The sequence below is a fragment of the Penicillium waksmanii genome (assembly GCF_028829765.1).
Source record: "Penicillium waksmanii strain IBT 27052 chromosome Unknown utg000008l:1.0-5622682.0:1.0-5626561.0, whole genome shotgun sequence".
In the NCBI taxonomy this organism is placed as follows: Eukaryota; Fungi; Ascomycota; class Eurotiomycetes; order Eurotiales; family Aspergillaceae; genus Penicillium; species Penicillium waksmanii.
Genome location: NW_026643254.1, coordinates 3,760,840 through 3,781,242, shown reverse-complemented (window position 1 = coordinate 3,781,242; position 20,403 = coordinate 3,760,840). Strand labels below are relative to the sequence as shown.

Below are 20,403 nucleotides of genomic sequence, written 5' to 3'. Positions count from 1 at the left end.
GTAGATCAACCCAGACACCCAATGTATCAAAGAAAAAAAGGTAAGAAAAAAAAAAGCAGAACAATGTGGCAGTAGCAAGTAAAGGGAATCCGTCAACCATGATAGGAAAAGAAAATATGCACAGGGAATCGAGACTCAGATCGCAAACAGAGACAGATGTGTAGAAAAGCAAGTGAAATCTTTCTAAACGGGATTATCTGCAGTGCAGGCTAGAATCATGAGAGGGCTGTAATGGGAGGGTCGTGTGTATGGAGGTGAAGGAGGCAGGGAGGAAGGAGGAGAGGCAGAGGTAGTATGCATTTAGAGAGAGGCGTGGGACTCGCCACCCTCAGAGATGAACTTCTCGGCATCCATAGCGGCAACGCAACCCGTGCCGGCACTGGTGATGGCCTGGCGGTAACGCTTGTCCTGGACATCACCGCAAGCGAAGACACCCTCGATGGAGGTGTAGCTGGTACCGGGCTGGGTAACAATGTATCCATCCTCGTCGATCTTGAGCTGCTCCTTGATGAGAGCGTTGGCAGGGTCGTGGCCGACGGCGTAGAACAGACCGTTAGCATCGACAATCTCCTCCTGGCCGCTGGTAGTGTCCTTGATGCGGAGGTGGGTCATCAGGCCGTTGGGCTTGTTCTCACCAATGACCTCGGTGGCGACGGTGTTGAAGCGGACAACACACTTGGGGTGAGCGAGTAGACGGTCGGCCATGACCTTGGTGGCACGGAGCTTGTCACGACGGACAAGAACGGTGACAGTGCTGCCGTACTTGGCCAGGAACATAGCCTCCTCGGCGGCGGAGTCACCACCACCGATGACGTACAGGGGCTTGTTGCGGAAGATGGGCACAGCACCGTCACAGACCGCGCAGGCACTGATACCGTTCTGCCAGTAGGTCTCCTCGCCGGGCAGGTTCAGACGACGGGCGTTGGCACCGGTAGCGATGATGACGGCGTCAGCGGTGCGGACGGGCTCGCTGCCGGGGGCGTCGTTCCACTCGGTCCACATCTTGAAGGGACGCTGGGAGAGGTCCAGCTTGGAGATGGTCTCGGTAATGACCTCGGTGCCGAAGCGCTCTGATTGCTTGCGCATCCTCTCCATCAGCTCCTGACCGCCGACACCGTCGGGAAAGCCGGGGAAGTTCTCGACATCGGTGGTGGTGGTGAGCTGGCCGCCGGCGGCGGTGCCATTGGCGAGCATACCCTCATACAGGATGGGTTCAAGTTCAGCACGCGACAAGTAGATGGCGGCAGTGTGGGCGGCGGGGCCCGATCCGATAACTGTGGGCAAAAGTTCATTAGCCTATGGTCCGCGGAACATGCATGCCTCCAAATCGGAGAGAATCGGGAAACCGAGGGTTGGACAACTTACTGACGACCTTGGAGTGAACCATTCTGGCGGTGTTCATGCAATTGCCGCGCGCGGGCGTCGATAGGGAGTTGGAAAAGACCGAGGTAGGAGGGGACTGTTGGTGAACAGTCGAGGCCGCAGCGGCAGTGAATCCAAGGGATCGGAGAGCGGAGGGGAAACGGCGAAAGGCGGAGGAAAACAGCTTGAAGGTATTTCTCGGGGAGAAGGAGAGAATATAAAGGGCTTTTTTTCCTTAGGAATTGAGGGGGGGGAGGAGGAGTGGAGACTTGACAATGAGATCAGGGCAATTTTCTGTGTTTTTCGACCCAAATTAATCATTTGCCCGCGTCGAGGCCCCTCGCTTTCTAAGCACCAGGCACGTGACCAGGTCGAGACCTGCTAAGGTAATCCCATACATACATCACATCACATCACCTCACTTTACAGGAGGGGTTCCGTGTCCGACGAAGCTAACTACTGATTAGGTGTGGATCGAACTACATAGATCGTAAATTACGAGTACACTGTACGGATTACGTTCAAGATGATCTTCTAGATTCCTCTGGCGATTATGTGGTCACCTCTTACGGCGCACTCGGCTCGGTATCACGCCATAGTGAGGCTCCCCACCGAGGGCGGTCTAGGGCTGATCACTCAGCAATGATTAGATGCATGTGGAGCCGACCTGCACTGTGAAAAGAACGTTCTATATTTCAAAGCTTATTATGATTTAGTCACTAATCACCATATCTTGCTGCAGAAAAAATCAAATTGCATTATCCGGCGGAGAAATCACATGCTAAATCGCAGATATCCGGCTATCTAAAAAAAAAAGGTCATACAGATCGTAAGGAGAACCCTCGAAGGGTACCCAAGCGTAAATCATCATAGTGTACAGAACAATCAAAGCATTCCAAACCACTTTTTCTTGCGTGGTGCTGGTTCTTCATCTGAGAAAGAGTAATCATCCTCCCCCCTCAGTGGGGGATGAGTCGTCGACAAGAGCATGGGGAGGCAATCTCTGAGGCACCTCTCCCTCTGAGTCCTCATCGCTGCCAGGATATCCCTCATACTGATGGGACGCAGCAGCATTGGCCCGGGTATTGTTGATGGTGTCGTGGTCTTCAATATCATCGGCATCTTCATCGCTGCCTTCATCATCATCTTCTGCTTGCTGGGCCCAGGAGGCCTTCTTTCTGCGCGGCACATTCAACCACTTGCGCCAGCCCTTCTTGACCTGCGTTGGGGCCGGGTCATCTTCGTTTCCTTCGTACTGGAGAGCAGGAACTAGGAGCTTGTATGGGACTGTGATGCCGGAAGGGTCTTGAGGGTTGACTTCCATATTCAATGTAATCGCCAATCCTCTTTCAAGGTTGACAAAAGCGCCAGCACCATCGTCTCCTTCCTTAGCTGATCGCTTGGCGGCCTTTTCGCTCAGATTGGTTGGTCGGCGGTGGAAGACGCCAGGCTGTGGCTCTTGCAATGTTCCGGGGAAGTAACTATCACCACCCTCCATGGGCCGAGGAACAGAGGAATCGACACTGGAGCGGCGAGCAAGAACCTTTTGGTTTCGTCCGAAACTCATGGTTCTTGTTGGGGGCGGGCCCTTCGTCGATAGTCGTCGAAGTAGTCCAGGCTTGCCGCCTGGTCCCTTGTCACCCCTTCCGAGAGATAGAGTGCGCTGGAGCATACCAGGACGGGGCTCGGATTCTTCTGGAGTTTCTGGCTCGGGTGTGCTGCCTGGGGTTGATCCCGGGATATATTCTCGAATCGAGCACCAGTTTCGTCGTGGAAGCAAGCGCTTGTTGTTTCGAGATTTGCCATTCACGTCCTGCGTGAAGATGGGAATTATATCCTCGTCCGTGTTGGAATCTATGTGGTGCACCGTGTTGCGTTTATTGAGAGTATCTGAAATAATCTCCGTCTCTGGCATGTCAGCAATGGCCGAAGAGATGATGTTCGGCATATAGCGGTAGTCCCGGTCCTTCGCAACGTCAAGCTTAGGGTTGGAATAGAATTGGCCGATTGCAGCAAGGTGGACATCGCCACTGTAGGATACGTATTAGCATGCGTTCAGACGAAATGAGAATGAAATGAAGTCATACCTGAGAATGGTCACCCGAACGGACTTTTCCGCGGCAAGATCTTGGAGATCTTCAACTAGCCAGGTTCTTTCGGACTTGAGATGCTTTCCGGCCCAGTGGTCATCATATACCTCCACGTTGCCACCAGATCTGTTGACGAGTCCTCCGATCATGCCTGCTTTGCCAATGGATTTACGGCTGTTCATGAAGTTTTTGAGCATAGCCTGGCGTTATGGTTAGATCGGATTTTCATTTAGAGAAGCGCATAAGCAGGAACTCACCACTCGAGGGTACGCGATAGGAACACTGGAAAGAACGATTAAATGTTTAGTCTCTCCTCTGACAATCTCCTGATGGCAGCGGTCCCAAATTAGGTCACAGGTAGCCTCAGCAAGGACCTCGTTGCTCTGTAAATCAATTAGCGGATATCCTTTCTGGCAAATCGTATGATAATCTTACCCTTCGCTCGGTTCGACAATCCAGGCCCAGCAAAACAACATCACTACCAAGAGACATGAACAAGTTTCGACTTCTCTGCTCAATGTAGGGGCCTGGCTGGGCGCCAAGAAGCCAACTAGGCTCTTCAATCTCCGTCTCATCTGGAACACTGTGGTGCTGGAATAGTAAATAATACTTGAACGCAATCTTTCCAAGACCTGAAATGACGGCGCTCTGCATGAATTCTTCATGGTAAGACCCGAACCCTTCGAAGATTTCATGATCATTCCACATGTTGATCATCGGGATTTGAGAGTTGGCGAGAGAAAAGAGGCCCTGTGAGAACCAGGCCGCGTAGCGCTGCAGGTAGAACTGCTCGAGCTCGGCACGGAATTCAGGAGTAAACGGAGCACTATATCTTTCCGCAGCGTTTTTGATCTTGATCCATTCCTGGAAAAAGACCGATTCAGTCATGACTGTATCATTAAATATCTGGTCACCTCCACCAATCATCACATGGAATGGTCGAGTCTGGTGCTCGTTCAAAATATCTCGCCAGAGAGGATCGGGTCCGCAGAAACGATTTGAGTCGACGGAGGGACCAAATCCATTGCCGCTGTGGAACATGATGTTCATCGGCTGGCCTGCAGCCGGAACCCAGAAGCCCAGTGCTGGTCCACGGTTAATTCTGTATGCAATTCGTTGTTGGGTTGAGCCAAGCTCGACCTCGAGATTGAACCTCCAAAAGGTCACATCTCTAGCAGAGTCAGCGTAGAGGCGGACGCCGGGAATATCACGGTGTAACCCTGCCGTTTCGCCATCAACGGAGTTGATTCGGTTTGCAGGAATTGGTTGCTTGGAGCCCCCAGGGTTGTCGTCTATCTGACTGGGTGACAGTTCATATATGCCGTCATCATTTTCCACCGAAGATAAGTCGACTTCTTCCTCCAGGTGGTCAACTGGCTTGACATAGAGAGGTCGTCCGTCTCGTCCAACCTTCATAAGACCGGCAGTGGGGTCGATATATTCAGGAGCCAGTTCTTCCCCGCTGACTTCGGCTGGCGGAGGAGGAAGAAGGTCCATGGGCTGAGAAAACAGGCGCAATGAAGGCGGCGTATCGTAAGAAGAGCGGGTGTCCTTCGTGACGATCAAAATAGAACCTCGCCATATGTCCTTCTCGACAGTACCATGCACGCCATCAACTTTGAACTTCTTAATACCTGTGTACCGGAGCAGAGGACCACATCTGAGGAACAGTTTTGGTTCGAAGTTTTTACTTTCAGTGACACCTGTTCAACATTAGCTTCCGTTATCTATTTCACGCCACAACCCAGGGTTGAAGTTGAAAGGCTTACCTGTCAATTTTTGAGCCGGGGTCTTGTAGTTTTTGGGTAAGGCTCTGCTCTTTCGACGATCGGTGGTGCCGCCTCCTTCCCACCACGCTTTGCTTCGATCCATATCCATATGCTGGAAATCAAAGTCTGTTGATCCAAGCTGAGCGACCGGCGCATTTTTCCACTCGAAAATCGGCGGAGGGGTCGGTGGCGGCACATTGAAAGACACCGTCTGTCGCTTTTTGGTGTGAGATTCGACGCTATCATGAGCCGTTCGGGCTGCTGGAGGTGTTTCTAGCCTTTCGTTGCTCAAAATAACATCTGCGGGTTGCATTGGCGCAGTAGGGCCCCTTTGGGCAAGGGACTGACTACGCACAGGCTGTTTCCCAGCAGGCCCATTCTTTGCTGAGGGTCCGCTCACTGTGATTGATCTTCGAGGCACATTGCCTAACTTTGCAGACTGCGGGATAATATCTTCGGCCTGTGCGTACTGAGCATTTTCAGGACTGCGAACGGCCGGGTATTGAGGACTGTTCACTTCATTTTGATGACGCCCAGGAACAGCAAATCCACCATGGTGTCGTGGCCCCGCTTTTGGTGCATCAGTCGTCGATTCTTCAAGGACGACATTCTTCCTCTCTCCTTTTCTAGCAGGACCGGGGGCTGCATGGTTGTTTGAAGGCACTTTCTGCTTCACGTTTGGTTGGGGAGCAGTAGCTGCTGCCTGTACCTTTGCCTCCGCTTTCTCACGCTCGATCTTTTTGCGGGCCATGCGCTCTCGCAATCGCATCTCAGCTTCTTGCATTCGCGCCCGTTTTTCTTCCTTGGTGATTCCAGAAAGGGTCACCTCGAGCTTTTGCAAGGGCGAACGGTCCGATGCCCATTCTTTGCGAGGTCCATTTGTAGAACGGACAGTGTTTGATCGGCTCGGGGGTGACGGCAGGCTCGCTGGCGCGGTGGGAGCTTCGAGCTTCGGCTCTTCATTCTGTTGCGTGTCTTGGATATATTCCGCGGGTGGGAGGCCCCGAGGCGTGGTTGATTCCTCTGTTAACCCCGGTGGTGTTTGTAGTGTAGACCTGCGAGTTGTATAGTTTGATTCATCGGCCGGGAAATCTCGGGCACGAGCAGAAAAGGATCGACCGGCCTGGCCAGATGATCGAGCAGCAGCAGTGGCCTTAGGCGCGGAACGTGGATATCGACGTTCTGCTGCTGTAGGCTCGTACGTCGGCTCATCTTCATAGTCCATCGTCGCTGGACCGGCTACCGACTGTCTGCGACCCGAAGCCGAATTGGTACCATTGGGATTCTGGTGATTAGAATTGCCATTTGCCATGTCAGGCGAGTCGCGCATTGCAGCGGCGGCCATTTATTTCGTTATTTTTATCTCTCGCGGAGAGAACCAGTCAATCGGCGAAACTTGTTCGGTGGATCCAGCTAAACAACGGTTCTGGTTAACTCTATAACTCGCAAAGCCATTGTTTTGAAGGGCAGGAAATATTCGGAGAAGCAAGAAATTCGACTTACATTCTTCAGTCCAGCCCTTTTACTTCTTCTGAAACGTGGGCGCAATGTCGCTCTGTCTGGTGCCTAACGTAGACTCACCACCTCCTCGCCCGAGATCGGGTTGCACGCGGGTGTCGCAGTCTCTTGAGCCTGAGCTATTGAGTAGCGAAAGGAGAAGAAAGCCCGATATGACTCGAGGGCGATCGTGCAATTGCAGTGAAGATTTGGGAGAAGGAAGAAAAGAGGGGAGGGGAGGGCGTACGGAGTGCTAGTAGAGTATAGGGCAACTCTCAACTCTGGTGGCTGGGGAGCAGCCCCAGCCTTCGCGGGGGTCCACCGTCATTGGGCGACGTGTGTAATTGGAGATTTACTGGAGAATACTTCTCCTACGGAGTACAGTAGTAAAATAAGAAAAGACAAATTAAAAAAATGGAAGTAAATTCTGACATGTTCCAGATGCAGAGGAGAGTAGTTTATTTACTATGTCTTCTATGTCTACTATGTACTCCGTCTCCGTATCCGCACTCTAACCACGCCGTATACATCTACCTGACACTCGTATACTTCTAGACCAGTGGAGCTCCAAGGCACAATGCTCATGCAAGGACTCGCAGGCTAGTGGTGTCCTGCCTAATGTATATCATGTACAATACTCGCACTCGTACTCCATTAACTCAACAACTCTCGCTGTTACTATTTCTAGACGCCCAATACGAAGTTGGCCAATGAACTCGCTACGTAAGCCAAGGCAAGGCCGCGACCGTAGTCTCTCTTGTCTCTTCTCTGCTACCTCTTTGTCTCTAGCTGGAACACCCCTGGTCAATACCAATCTGGCCAGCTATCCTCAGAACCAAAGACAAAAACCTACAGAAACGGGGCTGCATATGCTGGATCATCAGCGTCCCGTGTTATTACTGAGTGGCCCCCCCGACGATCCTCCTATTCTCCCTCAACGCAACTCGAACTCAACTCAACTCTGCTCGCCACTGCCCCCATCTTCTCCCCCTTCCAACCTCCCCTTTCTCTAGGGTACGCATTTCTTTTGTCTTTGAAAGAAACCGGATATTGTTCATGGCAGCTGCGCCTTTGATCCCTTACTCGTCTTCGTGAAGAGCGAGTGCTTCCACCCACCCCATTCATCATGCGTGTCGCCAGCGCCATCGCTGTGGCCTTGAGCCTCGCCGGCGCAGCCTCCGCCAACGTTCACCCTCGCGCCATCGAATCCCGCGAGTTTTTCGCTCTCCATCTCGACGATGATACCCCTCCCTCCCATATCGCAGACGCCCTCGGTGCACGACATGAAGGCCAAATCGGTGAACTGGCCGGCCACCATACCTTCTCGCTCCCCAGAGAACAAAGCGACGATTTCAATGCCCTCCTAAACGGACTCCGATCGAAGCGAAACCTTCGGCGACGAGGAGAGCCCGTGATTTCTGCCCGAAGTGCCGACCCTCTAGATGGTATTCTATGGTCGGAGCAGCTTGCCCGCCCAAGGCAACGACTACACAAGCGCATCCCACCTCCCATGCCCAAAGTCGATCGTCGATTTGCAGCAGAGAGTCAAATCAAACCTTCTGAAGCCCAATCCGAAATCATGCATACCTTGGGAATCACCGATCCCATCTTCAAGGATCAGTGGCACCTTTTCAATCCCCTTCAACCGGGCCATGATCTCAATGTCACAGGCCTCTGGCTCGAGGGCGTGACAGGTGACGGTGTAGTGACGGCCGTCGTCGACGATGGGTTAGACATGTATAGCAATGACCTCAAGCCCAACTACTTCGCCGAGGGCTCATGGGATTACAACGCGGGTTCTCCGGAGCCACGCCCTGTTCTTTCCGACGACAAGCACGGCACCCGCTGCTCGGGAGAAATCGCTGCTGCGAAGAATGATGTGTGTGGAGTTGGCGTGGCGTACGGCAGCAGGATTGCGGGCATTCGAATTCTGTCCGCCGCGATTTCGGATGAGGATGAAGCGGCATCCATCAATTACAAATACCAACATAACGACATCTACTCCTGCTCTTGGGGCCCCATGGATGACGGCAAAACTATGGACGCCCCAGGAATGCTTATCAAACGAGCAATGGTCAATGGTGTGCAGAAGGGTCGGGATGGAAAAGGCTCGGTCTTTGTGTTTGCGGCCGGCAACGGTGCGACATATGATGATAATTGCAACTTCGACGGGTACACCAACAGTATTTACAGCGTCACGGTCGGTGCCATCGACCGAAACGGAGACCACCCAACGTATTCCGAGTCATGCTCGGCCCAGCTGGTGGTTGCGTATAGCAGCGGAGGCAGCAGCGCGATCCACACAACTGACGTTGGTACCAACCAATGCTACTCCGGGCACGGTGGTACCTCTGCGGCTGGTCCACTCGCCGCAGGCTCTATCGCTCTTGCCCTCAGTGTTCGGCCCGACCTCACATGGCGTGATATCCAATATCTGATGGTAGAGACTGCTGTCCCGGTCCATGAGGATGATGGAAGCTGGCAGAAGTCTCCCTCTGGCCGCATCTTTAGCCACGATTGGGGCTTTGGAAAGGTCGATTCCTATGCGTTGGTTCAAAAGGCTCGCGACTGGGAACTTGTGAAGCCTCAGGCCTGGTACCACTCGCCCTGGCTGCGTGTTCACAATGACATCCCTCAGGGTTCCCAGGGATTAATCAGTCGGTACACAGTGACTGGCGATCAAATGAAAGATGCCAACTTTGCCCGAGTCGAGCACGTGACGGTAACAATGAATGTCAACCACACTCGTCGCGGTGACCTAAGCGTGGAACTGCGCAGTCCCAGTGGAATTGTCAGCCATCTCAGTGTTACCCGCAAATACGATGATGTAAAATCTGGATATGAGGACTGGACATTTATGACCGTTGCTCACTGGTATGTTTTCATCTTCTGTCTCTATCTCCCTTTAACTAAACGACTAACCTGGATTTTAGGGGCGAGTCACCTTTGGGCGAATGGTCAGTCATTGTCAAGGATACCATTGTCAATGAGCACAGCGGTCAGTTCGTCGACTGGAGACTCAATCTCTGGGGAGAGGCTATCGATGGAACCGATCAGCCCCTTCACCCATTGCCCGATGACCATGACCATGACCACCCATACGAGGAAGCCCATGTGGCGACAACCTCTGTTCAACCTGGGCCGACGAAGACCGCTACTCCCACAAATCCTGACGACCATCATGACAGGCCTATCAACCAGAAGCCTTCCCAATCGAGCGAGGCATACCCCGCGGTAGAGTTGGATGCTACTGAGACTGATGCTGCCAGCACAACCGCAAGCGCGACTCCTACTTCCACTGCCGCCTCGGACAGCAAATTGGCCCACTTCTTGCCTTCATTTGGTGCTTCGAAGAGGACTCAAGTCTGGATTTATGCGTCTTTGGCCATGATTATTGTTTTCTTCATTGGTTTGGGTGTCTACTTCCAGCTCCAACGCGTCAAGCGTCGTCGCACCAGCGCTCAGGATGACTACGATTTTGAAATTATTGAGGATGAGGATGAGATGCATCCGATGGCCGGTGGCGCTGGTCGAACCCAGCGCCGCGGTGGTGAACTGTATAACGCATTTGCTGGCGAAAGCGACGAAGAGCTGTTTAGCGAAGATGATGACGATGAGCCTTATCGTGATGGGCTAACCAGGATCTCTGAGAAGGATGGTGAGGGCGAAGACGACTCGCCCGGTAGCCATCTCTTGTCGGAAAAGAAGTAGTGTGATTTTTCTGTTGTCGTGCATTTCTTTGCATTGGGTCTGGGCTGTGTCATTTATGTTATATGGGGACATATTGAACTAGGGCAAGTCCGTGTTTATGTTTGTGTTTGGGGATTAGATCGGATCGGCTGCCTGGCGTCCATGTACATCTTACCACGAAAGGAATGCAAAAAGCATTCTGTGCATAATGAAGAGAAGAATCAAAGGATCCCTTCCCACAATACACTCTTTTCATTCCGTAAATCAAACCTTACATACTCAAACTTTGCACAATATAAGCTGTACCAAACACCTAACCTTGTATCTATGGTAGCCACCCCTCCGATGACGACGGTGCCGCACTCGGGACTCCGCCTTGGGGTTCGACGATCACCAGCTTCCCAGCTCCTCCCGCCTCCACCTCCGCCCCCCCATTTTGCGTTCCCCCATCACCTCCGATCCTTCTAATCCTCGATACCTCGTTACTTTTGCTCTTTGACGTTGATCATCAAGACATTTCCGTCGGGCGACCACGGTTGACCGACCGCCCTTCCCCCGCGATGGATCAACACGACGACTTCGACAGCGTCTCCTGGAAACACGATGCAGACAGCGATGTCTCGCGACCGACAACTTCCGGAACAGACGCAGAAGCACCACCGACCTTTGATCATGACACCAATGGCAAGCGAAGGATGAGCTCAGCTCACGAAGAGCCCCAGGCTGGCGCGCTGGCCGACGCCGTCGACCTGGCTGGCATCGGAGACGGTGTGCTCGAGTGCAGAGTTGATACACCTCTCAAAGAGAATGAAGGCACAAAAGATACATACATTTCGTACTTGGTTACAACGAGTGTGAGTACTGGCCCCTCGTGGGGATTACAAGAAATCTGCGATGTGCGAAGCGGCACTGCTGCCTGTGCACCTCGGGAGCCCCCATCAATGTCGCATACAGTTCACTTCTAATATCATGGCTTTACAGACCGATTTCAAGTCATTCCAGAAATCCGAATTTAGCGTACGACGACGATTTACAGATTTCTATTTTCTGTATAAGACCCTCTACCGCGAATACCCAGCATGCGCCGTCCCCCCACTCCCAGACAAACACAAGATGGAGTACGTCCGAGGAGACCGGTTCGGTCCGGAATTCACTACACGACGAGCTTGGTCGTTGCATCGATTTCTAAAACGCTTGACCCTGCACCCAGTACTTCGTCGAGCACCTCTTCTCATCATCTTCCTGGAATCGCCGGACTGGAATGCCCATGTAAGGCTGCATGGTAACCGCACCACCGTGAATGCCACCACAGACAATGCGAGTACGGGCATCTTTGATAATTTCACAGACAGCTTCGTCAACGCGTTCACCAAGGTCCACAAGCCGGATCAGCGCTTCATCGAGGTCAAGGAAAAGGCCGATAAGCTGGACGAAGATCTTTCGCATGTGGAAAAGACCGTGGCGCGGGTCGCGCGGCGAGAGTCCGACCTGGAGACTGATTACACAGAGCTAGCGACGCAGTTCCGCAAACTCGTTCCTCTCGAGCCGGCGGTGGAGATGCCGTTGCAGGTGTTCGCGGCTTCCGTGGAAGAGACCGCTCGTGGGGTGCGTGGATTAAAGGATCACACCGATCAGAATTATTTGGGTTCGCTGCGCGATATGGATGCCTACATCATGTCTGTCAAGACTCTTCTCAAGACTCGCGAACAAAAGCAGCTTGACTTCGAAGCTCTCGTCGATTACCGTAACAAGGCTGTGGCTGAACGCGACTCACTTGCCAGCAACCCAGCCGCCTACTATGCATCCAACCCTCTCACCTCCTCACCAGCCTCCTTCATTCGATCGAAGATGGAAGACATGCGCGGAGTTGACCACGAACAATCCCGCCGGGAACGTGTTCGCAAGCTTGAGCTCCGCATTGATGAACTTACCCGCGAAGTAGAGTCGGCAAAGACTACTTCGGAGATGTTTGACGAGGAAGTCGTGCGTGAAGTGGCAGATTTCGAGCGCATAAAGGCCGTGGAGTTCCGCGACTCCCTCGGCAGTTTTGCCGACTCGCATATCGAATTCTACCAAGGCGTCCTTTCAACCTGGGAACGATTCATTGCGGAGATGGAAGGTGATGCTGATTTCGACCTGGACGCCGATCCAGTATTAGGTGGGCGGTGACGCTGATTCATGACAATGACTCTGGGATGGATTCGGTGTAGTTTGGTCCTATTTACTTGGCTAGCTTGTCATTGCATTTCATACCCGCAATGCTACCATTGCTTTTCTCTCGAGGCGACACCATGGCTTTAATTGTATAACGTCTAAGCTTGGTGGTTTCGTCGAATCTATAAGAACCGATAAACTCAAATTACTTTTGGACCTCGTATACAGTGTCTAGTAGGGTTGGACCTACAATTGTAGATATCGCGATACTAACTTGCATCATAATTCAGTGAGACGGGTAACAGCACTAATAACCTTACTTCCACTGCTATAATCCTACTAGCAGCCTTATCTCTATAACTAGAGCTCATCAAATTATCGTCCGAATATGTATATACAGAGCTTTTCTGGGCGCGATCTACATGCTCTATATCTTTATCTATACTTCTTTGGGGATGTTCCACTCACGTGACCAGTTGCTCGGCACATGGGTTGACTTCAACATCTTGATCATCCGATCTACTTCATGCCAAAGTCAAACACAATGCGTTCAATTTCCAGAGCCGCTCTGCGGCCGTATGTTTGCCATTCATGTCGCAATGGAATCGGAGCCGGTCGACGTCGATTCGGGACCAATTCGAGCCAAACACCCGAGATCTACGACGTGGTCTGCGTTGGTGGTGGCCCGGCGGGCCTAGGACTTCTGGCGGCGCTTCGTACGTCATGCAACCCTCCAATGCCAGATCCTAAGAACCGATGCTAATATTCTATTGTTTCAGGAGCTTCCCCCGTCACCTCAAAGTTGAAAGTCGCCCTCGTCGAAAGCCAAGATCTCCGCAAGGCCCGCAGCTGGAACCTCGATTCAACCCAGTTCTCCAATCGAGTTAGCAGTTTGACACCCTCGACCGTTGAGTTCTTGCGCAAGATTAAAGCATGGGAACATCTCGATGTCGACCGAGTACAGCAATACCAGGACATGCAAGTGTGGGATGGGGAGACGGGCTCACGCATATCGTTTGACTGGTCGACGGAAACATCACCATTCGAAGAAATGCGCACCGTCGCTACGATGACAGAAAACGCCAATCTCGTACGCGGTCTACTATCGCGCATTGAGGCTTCAGGCGACGAAAACCTTACTCTCTTTTCCAACACTACGGTTGCCTCAATTGAGAATGGATCCGATCTTCAAAGCGAAGGGCCTGACCTATCCGCCTGGCCCATAATATCCGTTGCGCCCACTGCACCAGGCGCCCAAGCGCAGTCCCCAACTCGAATTGCTGCGAGACTGCTAGTTGGAGCCGATGGAATCAACAGCCCTGTCCGGTCATTCGCAGATATTAGTACACAAGGATGGGATTATAACCGACACGGCATCGTCGCAACTCTTGCCCTCGGCAACCCAGACAAGCCATCTTTCCCAGCCAATATGCGCACAGCCTACCAGCGCTTCCTGCCTGCTCTTGGTGGCCCTATCGCTCTCCTTCCCCTGCCAAACAACCACGCTACCCTCGTCTGGTCAACGACACCTGAGAATGCGGCCTACCTCAAATCCCTCTCAACCCCCGCTTTCCTGGCGATGGTCAACGCCGCCTTCCGCCTCTCCATGACCGACCTCACTTACATGGTGGGCATGGAGCGATCCTCAGATCAATTCTCCCACGAAGACGAGCTCATCTGGCGTCTCCAGCACACCCCTAATCAATCACAAATCCCACCCTCCGCCATCGGCGTCCAAGAAGGAACCGTCGCCTCATTCCCCCTTCGTTTCCGCCACGCCTCGCAATATATCTCGCCGCGCGTTGCGCTGGTCGGAGACGCTGCACACGTCATCCACCCGCTCGCAGGCCAAGGTCTGAACCTCGGCATGGCAGACGTAGCTGCTCTTTCACGGACGATCGAGTATGCCGTTTCGCACGGTATGGATATCGGCGATCTTCTCACTCTTGAGCGTTACTCTTCCGAGCGATACCTGCCTAATGCTAAGATCGGCGGCGCTTGTGATTTGCTGCACAAGATGTATACTATTCCCGGCCGGGGACCTATCACCTGGGCGCGCAGCCTGGGCTTGGATGTGATCGATCGATTGCCTTTCGTCAAGTCTTTCCTGATGAAGAATGCGGAGGGTTACTAGGCTTCCTTCTGCTGTATTGCTATACTGTACATCTAGTTTCCTTGTTGTCCAAATGTAAGCGCGAATATGAATATTTCCAAGATTCCAAGGTTCTTCTAGATCTGTTTGAGCTTTGGTCCAGATAGTGAATATTTCTAGTAGCACTATATGCTGGATTCGGCTTCGTTGTTTTAGATAAGAAAATGCAAATATTTCTGAATGCTCATTCATGTCGGTACTCCTTGATATCAATATGCGCAGCCTAAAGACTTTTGCCTTGAAACAAAAACACAGCATATGCTTTATATGATCCGGTGTGTAGTTAGATAAACAGAGGCCTTGAATGCAGGAAATCAATGTACTAGTGAGTGGGTCTATGTTTTAGTTAGAAGGGTAATGCTAGCCATGACCAAATTGTAAATGAACCGATAAAAGAGATAAAACGCCTCCTTCCGCGCTTTTAGTTGCTGATTCCGTTTCTTGATGATTTAAACCTGCGCACCCTGAAGCTGTTGCGCCAGGCTGACGACAGAGCCGGACTGTTTCTTTTCGAGGCGGGCCTTGAGCTCGGGAATCAAAGAGGCCAGCTCAATATCGACACCGTCCTTCTCAGGGTGGCCGTCGGGAAGCTTGAGACCCAGCTCCTTGATACGGACCTTGCCCTCGGCCAGCTCGCTCTCGCCCAGAATGAGGCCGAAGGGAATGCCACCGTCCTCGGCAGCCTTGAATTGTTGCTGAAGCTTGGGCTTCAGCTTGTAGTTGAACTCAGCCTAGGCAGATGTTAGTATGTTGGTTCTAAATGGTACGAATGCAAACAGTGATTACCTTAATGTCGGCACTCCAGAGCTTCTGGCACATCTCCATACGCTCCTTGAGCATACCGTTGAAGCCCTTGCCGCCAATAGCCATGACGTAAACGTCAACTTCACTCCGACGGAGAGCTTGGGCGGCCTGCTCACGCTCGAGGCGCGCCTTGGTGATGGAGAAAATGCGGTCCACGCCGAAGGAGATACCAACACAGGGAATCTGAGCCTTGGGCAGGAACATGCCCACCAGGTTATCATAACGACCACCAGCGGCGACACTACCAACACCAAGAGTGGGGTCATTGGATCGGTCATCGTCCTCGGAAGCCTTCTTCTTAGAGGGCTTTTGTGGCTTTTGGGCCTCCGCGGAATCAGCCTGCAGAGCGGGGGCGGAGCCTTCAGTAACAACCTCATAGATCACACCAGTATAATAATCCAAGCCACGTGCCAGAGACATGTCGAAAGAGATCTTATCGAGACAGTTAAAGGCCTCAAGGTAATCCATCATCAGAGCCATATCGGTCAGACCGGCCTTGGCAGACTCATTAGCATTGAGGGCCTCGTCTTGCAGCAGACGGTCCAGCAGCTCCCGACCACCCTTGTGCATGACATAGGTCTCAATACGATCCGCAATAGCACCATCAAGGCCCTTATCATCAACCATCTCCTTGCGCACGTCCGCCCATGGCATCTTGTCCAGCTTATCAACAGCACTCGAGATCGGCCGAATCTTGTCCTCGGGAACACCACACACAGCGAAGACACCGTCCAGGATCTTGCGGTGGTTGATCTTAATTGTGTACCGGCCATTCCATCCCAGCTCCTCAAACACTTCGCTCACAATGCGCAGCACCTCCGCATCCGGCACCATGGCGTCAAAGGTACCGGCGATATCGAAGTCGCACTGGTAGAACTCGCGCATGCGGCCCTTGCTGATGGCAGGTTGGTCACGGCGGTAGACCTTGGCGATGTGGTAGCGCTTGATGCTGCGGATATCGGGGTTCATGGCAAGCCACCGGGCGAATGGCACAGTAAGGTCATATCTCAAGGAACAGATCTCGCCACCCTGGTCCTGGAGGTCGTAGATGAGCTTGGAGTCCTCGCCATACTTTCCAGCCAGGATCTCGCGCAGTTCAAAGACGGGGGTATCGAGGGCAGTGCCGCCGTGACGCTTGAACACAGATGAAATTGTCGAAAAGATTTTGTCTCTCAGGATCGCATCGCTTCCCGCCCAATCCTTCGTCCCCTTGGGGGTTTTGAGGTTGAAAGAACTCTTATCCTTGCCCATTGTGTCGATCGAATCGGAGTGAGGGATTGACGAAAAGTAACGAGTGCGGCGGGGGTGGTTTTGATGGTGGGGGATGGTGGGGGCACGGGGATAAATTTGATTCGAGGTCGCATGCAGCAGCGCTTGGGCAGGCAAAGTGTAATGAGTCAGACGACAGCTGCCAGCTCCGAAATTGTTAGCAATTGCTCTTCGTGTCGAGCGCAGACTTCTAGCAAGGGACGGCATAAAAGGCGCGCAATTCAGGGCGAGCGAGTCGACGTTGCACGATTTGTGACGAACGGGGCTTCTTTCTGTTTGAGGTGTGTTTTTCCGAGGGTTTTTCCGTCACATCGCGATGCACTGTCCAAATGGCGATCTAAGCGCATTCATTTATAGATGGTACATGGCGTGTATTTCGATTCCAAGGTCACCTCCTTTCAAAGCTTACATCAAGTGAAATGTGATGGCCGTGACTGCCAAGATCATCAACAGTGCTAAGCGATATTTATCCAATACTAGAATATGTCGCTAGCTGATATATCCGATATCAAGCCATCGCTTCCGTGCATGATGTTCGTCTATATCCTGTCAAGTAGGAGCGACAAGTACTTGCATACAGTAAGTACTCATAGCGAGCATTCATGTGCTCAGAATGTTAATGATCAGATGAAGTGCTGTCGACCATCTCTTAGTCAATGTACAGCTACCTTCATAGATCACGGCTCCATTCAGAAAGCCCCGGTCGTCGTCGTATTTTTTTAATAGGCCGATCGCGACAGCTATGAAAGCCATATTGATCAGAAAGATGACAGCGAACCCCTTAGCTCGCAGTAAAAGTCCGTCCGTCCAGTGGCTTGAGTCATCCTGGACAGACTGCGCAGTCCGCTTCTCTCTGCGAAATCGTAGGCATTTGACGCTGGAGCACAAAGCAATCAAGTATTTGGATATTCCTTGCACTTGGCGGTTATGAGGCTCGGGCTTGCTGACGGCATCTTCACCGTTCAACTTATCCCTCTGACGGCGATTAATTGTGAAGTTCAAGTTCTTTGGTCCGCCCATGGTACACCCCAAAAATAATTTTTCTATAGTATCAGGGGTTCCCAGTCTATTCAAAGCCTAGAGAGGTATTGATGATAGTCGATATTGGATACTTCGGGGTAAAATGACTACCGAACTACTAGGGTAATATATGTTACTCGTACCTCGGGCTGATCCGAGTCTTGGCTGCATTGTTTCAGCCTCATCTCCTGGGCACTGCGCTGTGCCCTGTTTATACACACCCATGCACCATTAATGAGCTAACATGCAGGTGGAATGAGATTTTTCAATGCCAGGGTTGTTATACAAGCAAGGTGGTAGCCCCTTTACCAAACCTGCCATGCTTTATGTATGCCAACGCAACACTACCCCGGTCATTACAATTGCATTTTTTAGACTGACACTGCACCCGGCACAAAGCAAAAACAAGATATGTATTGCAATATCAGCGACTTGAATTAGTTAGGCCAGTATGGAGGATGACTACAGCTCCGTACTACCTAGATATATATATATAGATCTAGTAGGCTGGGCGGTTTGTGGGTATTTTTACAACCTGAAACTTCAAAACAGGGCGGAGTTCTCCAAGTTTGCCTTTTACACTGCCTATGCCGCGATTCTAGACACAATTCATCCAGAGAAGTGTTGGAGCCTGAGGCTGCACATAGCAGTAGCTGGGTGCCAGCCCATCCACTCTCGCTAGATAACTTCTTCCTGTATACTACTTCGTTCCATGCCTCTTCTCTCTCCTCAACAACTCGGCCCAAAGAACTTGGAACTAAGAGAAAATGTTTGAGTTAGTCATAGGGCAATTAGCAGAGGGAGGGATTGCCTCTCTGAGCTAGTTCTAGTACTTTTAGTCTAGCTTCTTCGGGACCCCTCTCGCTCCGTAGATTTGATATTTCGCCCTCCATCCTCTTCTTGCCATATCTACACTTCTTTATTGCACCCATCATATCACCTGTTTTTTGACATATCACTCATTGAAATTCCAAGAATATATACGCGTTCTGAGCGTTTGTGCACCTTGTGATGCACCTCTTGTGATCTACTTCCCGTCCAGCCAAGATGCTAAAGGCTGTGTTTGACCCCCAGTTATCGGCCCAGCTTCACAACCAGATTCTTGAACATGCATGGATTGGTGCGGGATGGGATGTCGCTTCTCTTCCGTCCAAGACCTGGTGGGAAGAGTCGTCCCCGATTCCATTCGATCTTGCGTCTCGCCTAAAGCCGAGCCTGATCAGGTTCCTGCGGTCGGCAAGAGCATTCAATTTTGACACCGATTCAGACTTCCATCTTTTTTATTACCTCATGGCGCTCCATGGGAAATATGAAATCTTTAGCCCAGACACTTTTCTCAGATCGAGGGGTGATCGTTATGTGTGGCTGTATCCCTCGACAGGCACGAAGAGTGTTGAAGAAGTCGGCATACTGTGAGATTCCTATTATACTTCAAGATAATTCACGAGAGAGAAGAACTCATAAGCCAAATAGATTCGATCAAGAAACTGAACTCGCTTCCTTTGTTCCAGACTGGGAAGATCTGATCTGTTTTGATAGGGAACGGTGGCCCTGGCTACCATTACAACATATTCTGCAAGCCTATCTAGACATGATCAACGAGGGCAAAATAACAACATACTCAGATCGTCAAAAAAGATTGAGAGGTGCCAATGGTGGTAAGTTTGGACGCGGAGTATTTCCTTGGGAGATCCACCATCATACCCCAATGGATGTTGAGAGGGCTGTCAGTGCTTTTACCCGTCTTCTTGATGCTATTGAGATTCGGCTTCCTCCCAGTTCGACACATGACCGTGGCCGAGAAGATCCAAACTTCGAAGGAATAACTCTCCCATACTCCGAATCAGTCGTTGAAGCGTCGTTCATAGAAGTGGATTCATTTGCCAGGTGCTTTCTATCAGCTCTTCCCGTCAGACAACTCAATTTTCGCTATATTGCCCCCGGCATCCGAGTCCAAGATCCGATCGAATTGATAAATCAGCCACTTGCTGATCGCCGCTTCAATGAACTGATTCCAGACCGGTTTAGTACTGCTCAGCCGGAAGCCCATTTCCCTCTACTTCTTTTCCGTGGGGATGGAGAGAACAAGTCACCCTGGACCCGGCCCTGGTTTCCTGACGGAAATGCTGAGAACATCCCCTCTGGTTTATACCTTGAACCCACCGACAACGATTTCGATTGGGATTCTGGCAACCAAAGTCGACTTCTTTTGCCATTCAACATTGGCAGCAACGGATTCGCTCGAAGTAGCAATGGCGTTCCATTCAAACCTCGAGCTTGGTGCGGTGAGCCTGATCAACTATACCAGATGGACTTATTCAGTGGATATAGTGGATATTTACCTTGGGATTCACGTAGCTCATATCTACACAAAGTGTTGGAGAATTGGGCGGAACGAGTGGAAATGGGTGATTGGCTAGTGGGTGAAGACGGCGTTGCCGGTGGCATTGAGAAGTTCAAAGAGGCCGACACTGAAGAGCATTGGAGGGAATATGTTATCCCTTGGTGAGACCCTTGGACGTCTAGGGCTTCTCATAGAATGCCATTTGAAATTGAATTAATTCCCGAGGCCGGCAAAACCCGATATCACCATTGT

At 51.6% G+C, this 20,403-nt stretch overlaps 9 protein-coding genes across 9 annotated transcripts; 5 read left to right on the top strand and 4 right to left on the bottom strand.

Moving 5' to 3' along the window:
- Positions 1-300: 300 nt before the first annotated feature.
- trr1 (thioredoxin-disulfide reductase TRR1) lies at positions 301-1,387 on the bottom strand (the record flags this gene model as incomplete). Its single annotated transcript, XM_057268981.1, has 2 exons — positions 301-1,274; positions 1,366-1,387. The coding sequence occupies 2 exons, from the start codon at positions 1,385-1,387 to the stop codon at positions 301-303; spliced, it is 996 nt and encodes a 331-aa protein (XP_057119658.1).
- Positions 1,388-2,308: 921 nt separating this feature from the next.
- Positions 2,309-6,566, bottom strand: N7481_009761 (uncharacterized protein; the record flags this gene model as incomplete). Its single annotated transcript, XM_057268980.1, has 5 exons — positions 2,309-3,392; positions 3,450-3,652; positions 3,710-3,835; positions 3,888-5,155; positions 5,222-6,566. The coding sequence occupies 5 exons, from the start codon at positions 6,564-6,566 to the stop codon at positions 2,309-2,311; spliced, it is 4,026 nt and encodes a 1,341-aa protein (XP_057119657.1).
- Positions 6,567-7,844: 1,278 nt separating this feature from the next.
- On the top strand, positions 7,845-10,429 carry kexB (kexin kexB; the record flags this gene model as incomplete). Its single annotated transcript, XM_057268979.1, has 2 exons — positions 7,845-9,592; positions 9,652-10,429. The coding sequence occupies 2 exons, from the start codon at positions 7,845-7,847 to the stop codon at positions 10,427-10,429; spliced, it is 2,526 nt and encodes an 841-aa protein (XP_057119656.1).
- A 539-nt stretch (positions 10,430-10,968) lies between these two features.
- N7481_009759 (Sorting nexin-4) lies at positions 10,969-11,373 on the top strand (the record flags this gene model as incomplete). The annotated part of the gene is made up of 1 exon (XM_057268978.1): positions 10,969-11,373. The coding sequence occupies one exon, from the start codon at positions 10,969-10,971 to the stop codon at positions 11,371-11,373; it is 405 nt and encodes a 134-aa protein (XP_057119655.1).
- Positions 11,374-11,521: 148 nt separating this feature from the next.
- Positions 11,522-12,577, top strand: N7481_009758 (uncharacterized protein; the record flags this gene model as incomplete). The annotated part of the gene is made up of 1 exon (XM_057268977.1): positions 11,522-12,577. The coding sequence occupies one exon, from the start codon at positions 11,522-11,524 to the stop codon at positions 12,575-12,577; it is 1,056 nt and encodes a 351-aa protein (XP_057119654.1).
- A 529-nt stretch (positions 12,578-13,106) lies between these two features.
- On the top strand, positions 13,107-14,696 carry N7481_009757 (putative ubiquinone biosynthesis monooxgenase (Coq6); the record flags this gene model as incomplete). Its single annotated transcript, XM_057268976.1, has 2 exons — positions 13,107-13,278; positions 13,342-14,696. The coding sequence occupies 2 exons, from the start codon at positions 13,107-13,109 to the stop codon at positions 14,694-14,696; spliced, it is 1,527 nt and encodes a 508-aa protein (XP_057119653.1).
- Positions 14,697-15,163: 467 nt separating this feature from the next.
- On the bottom strand, positions 15,164-16,994 carry N7481_009756 (histidine--tRNA ligase; the record flags this gene model as incomplete). The annotated part of the gene is made up of 2 exons (XM_057268975.1): positions 15,164-15,445; positions 15,501-16,994. The coding sequence occupies 2 exons, from the start codon at positions 16,992-16,994 to the stop codon at positions 15,164-15,166; spliced, it is 1,776 nt and encodes a 591-aa protein (XP_057119652.1).
- A 393-nt stretch (positions 16,995-17,387) lies between these two features.
- Positions 17,388-17,807, bottom strand: N7481_009755 (uncharacterized protein; the record flags this gene model as incomplete). The annotated part of the gene is made up of 1 exon (XM_057268974.1): positions 17,388-17,807. One exon carries the CDS (start codon positions 17,805-17,807, stop codon positions 17,388-17,390), a length of 420 nt encoding a protein of 139 aa, XP_057119651.1.
- Positions 17,808-18,854: 1,047 nt separating this feature from the next.
- On the top strand, positions 18,855-20,316 carry N7481_009754 (uncharacterized protein; the record flags this gene model as incomplete). Its single annotated transcript, XM_057268973.1, has 2 exons — positions 18,855-19,219; positions 19,281-20,316. 2 exons carry the CDS (start codon positions 18,855-18,857, stop codon positions 20,314-20,316), a joined length of 1,401 nt encoding a protein of 466 aa, XP_057119650.1.
- Positions 20,317-20,403: the final 87 nt, after the last annotated feature.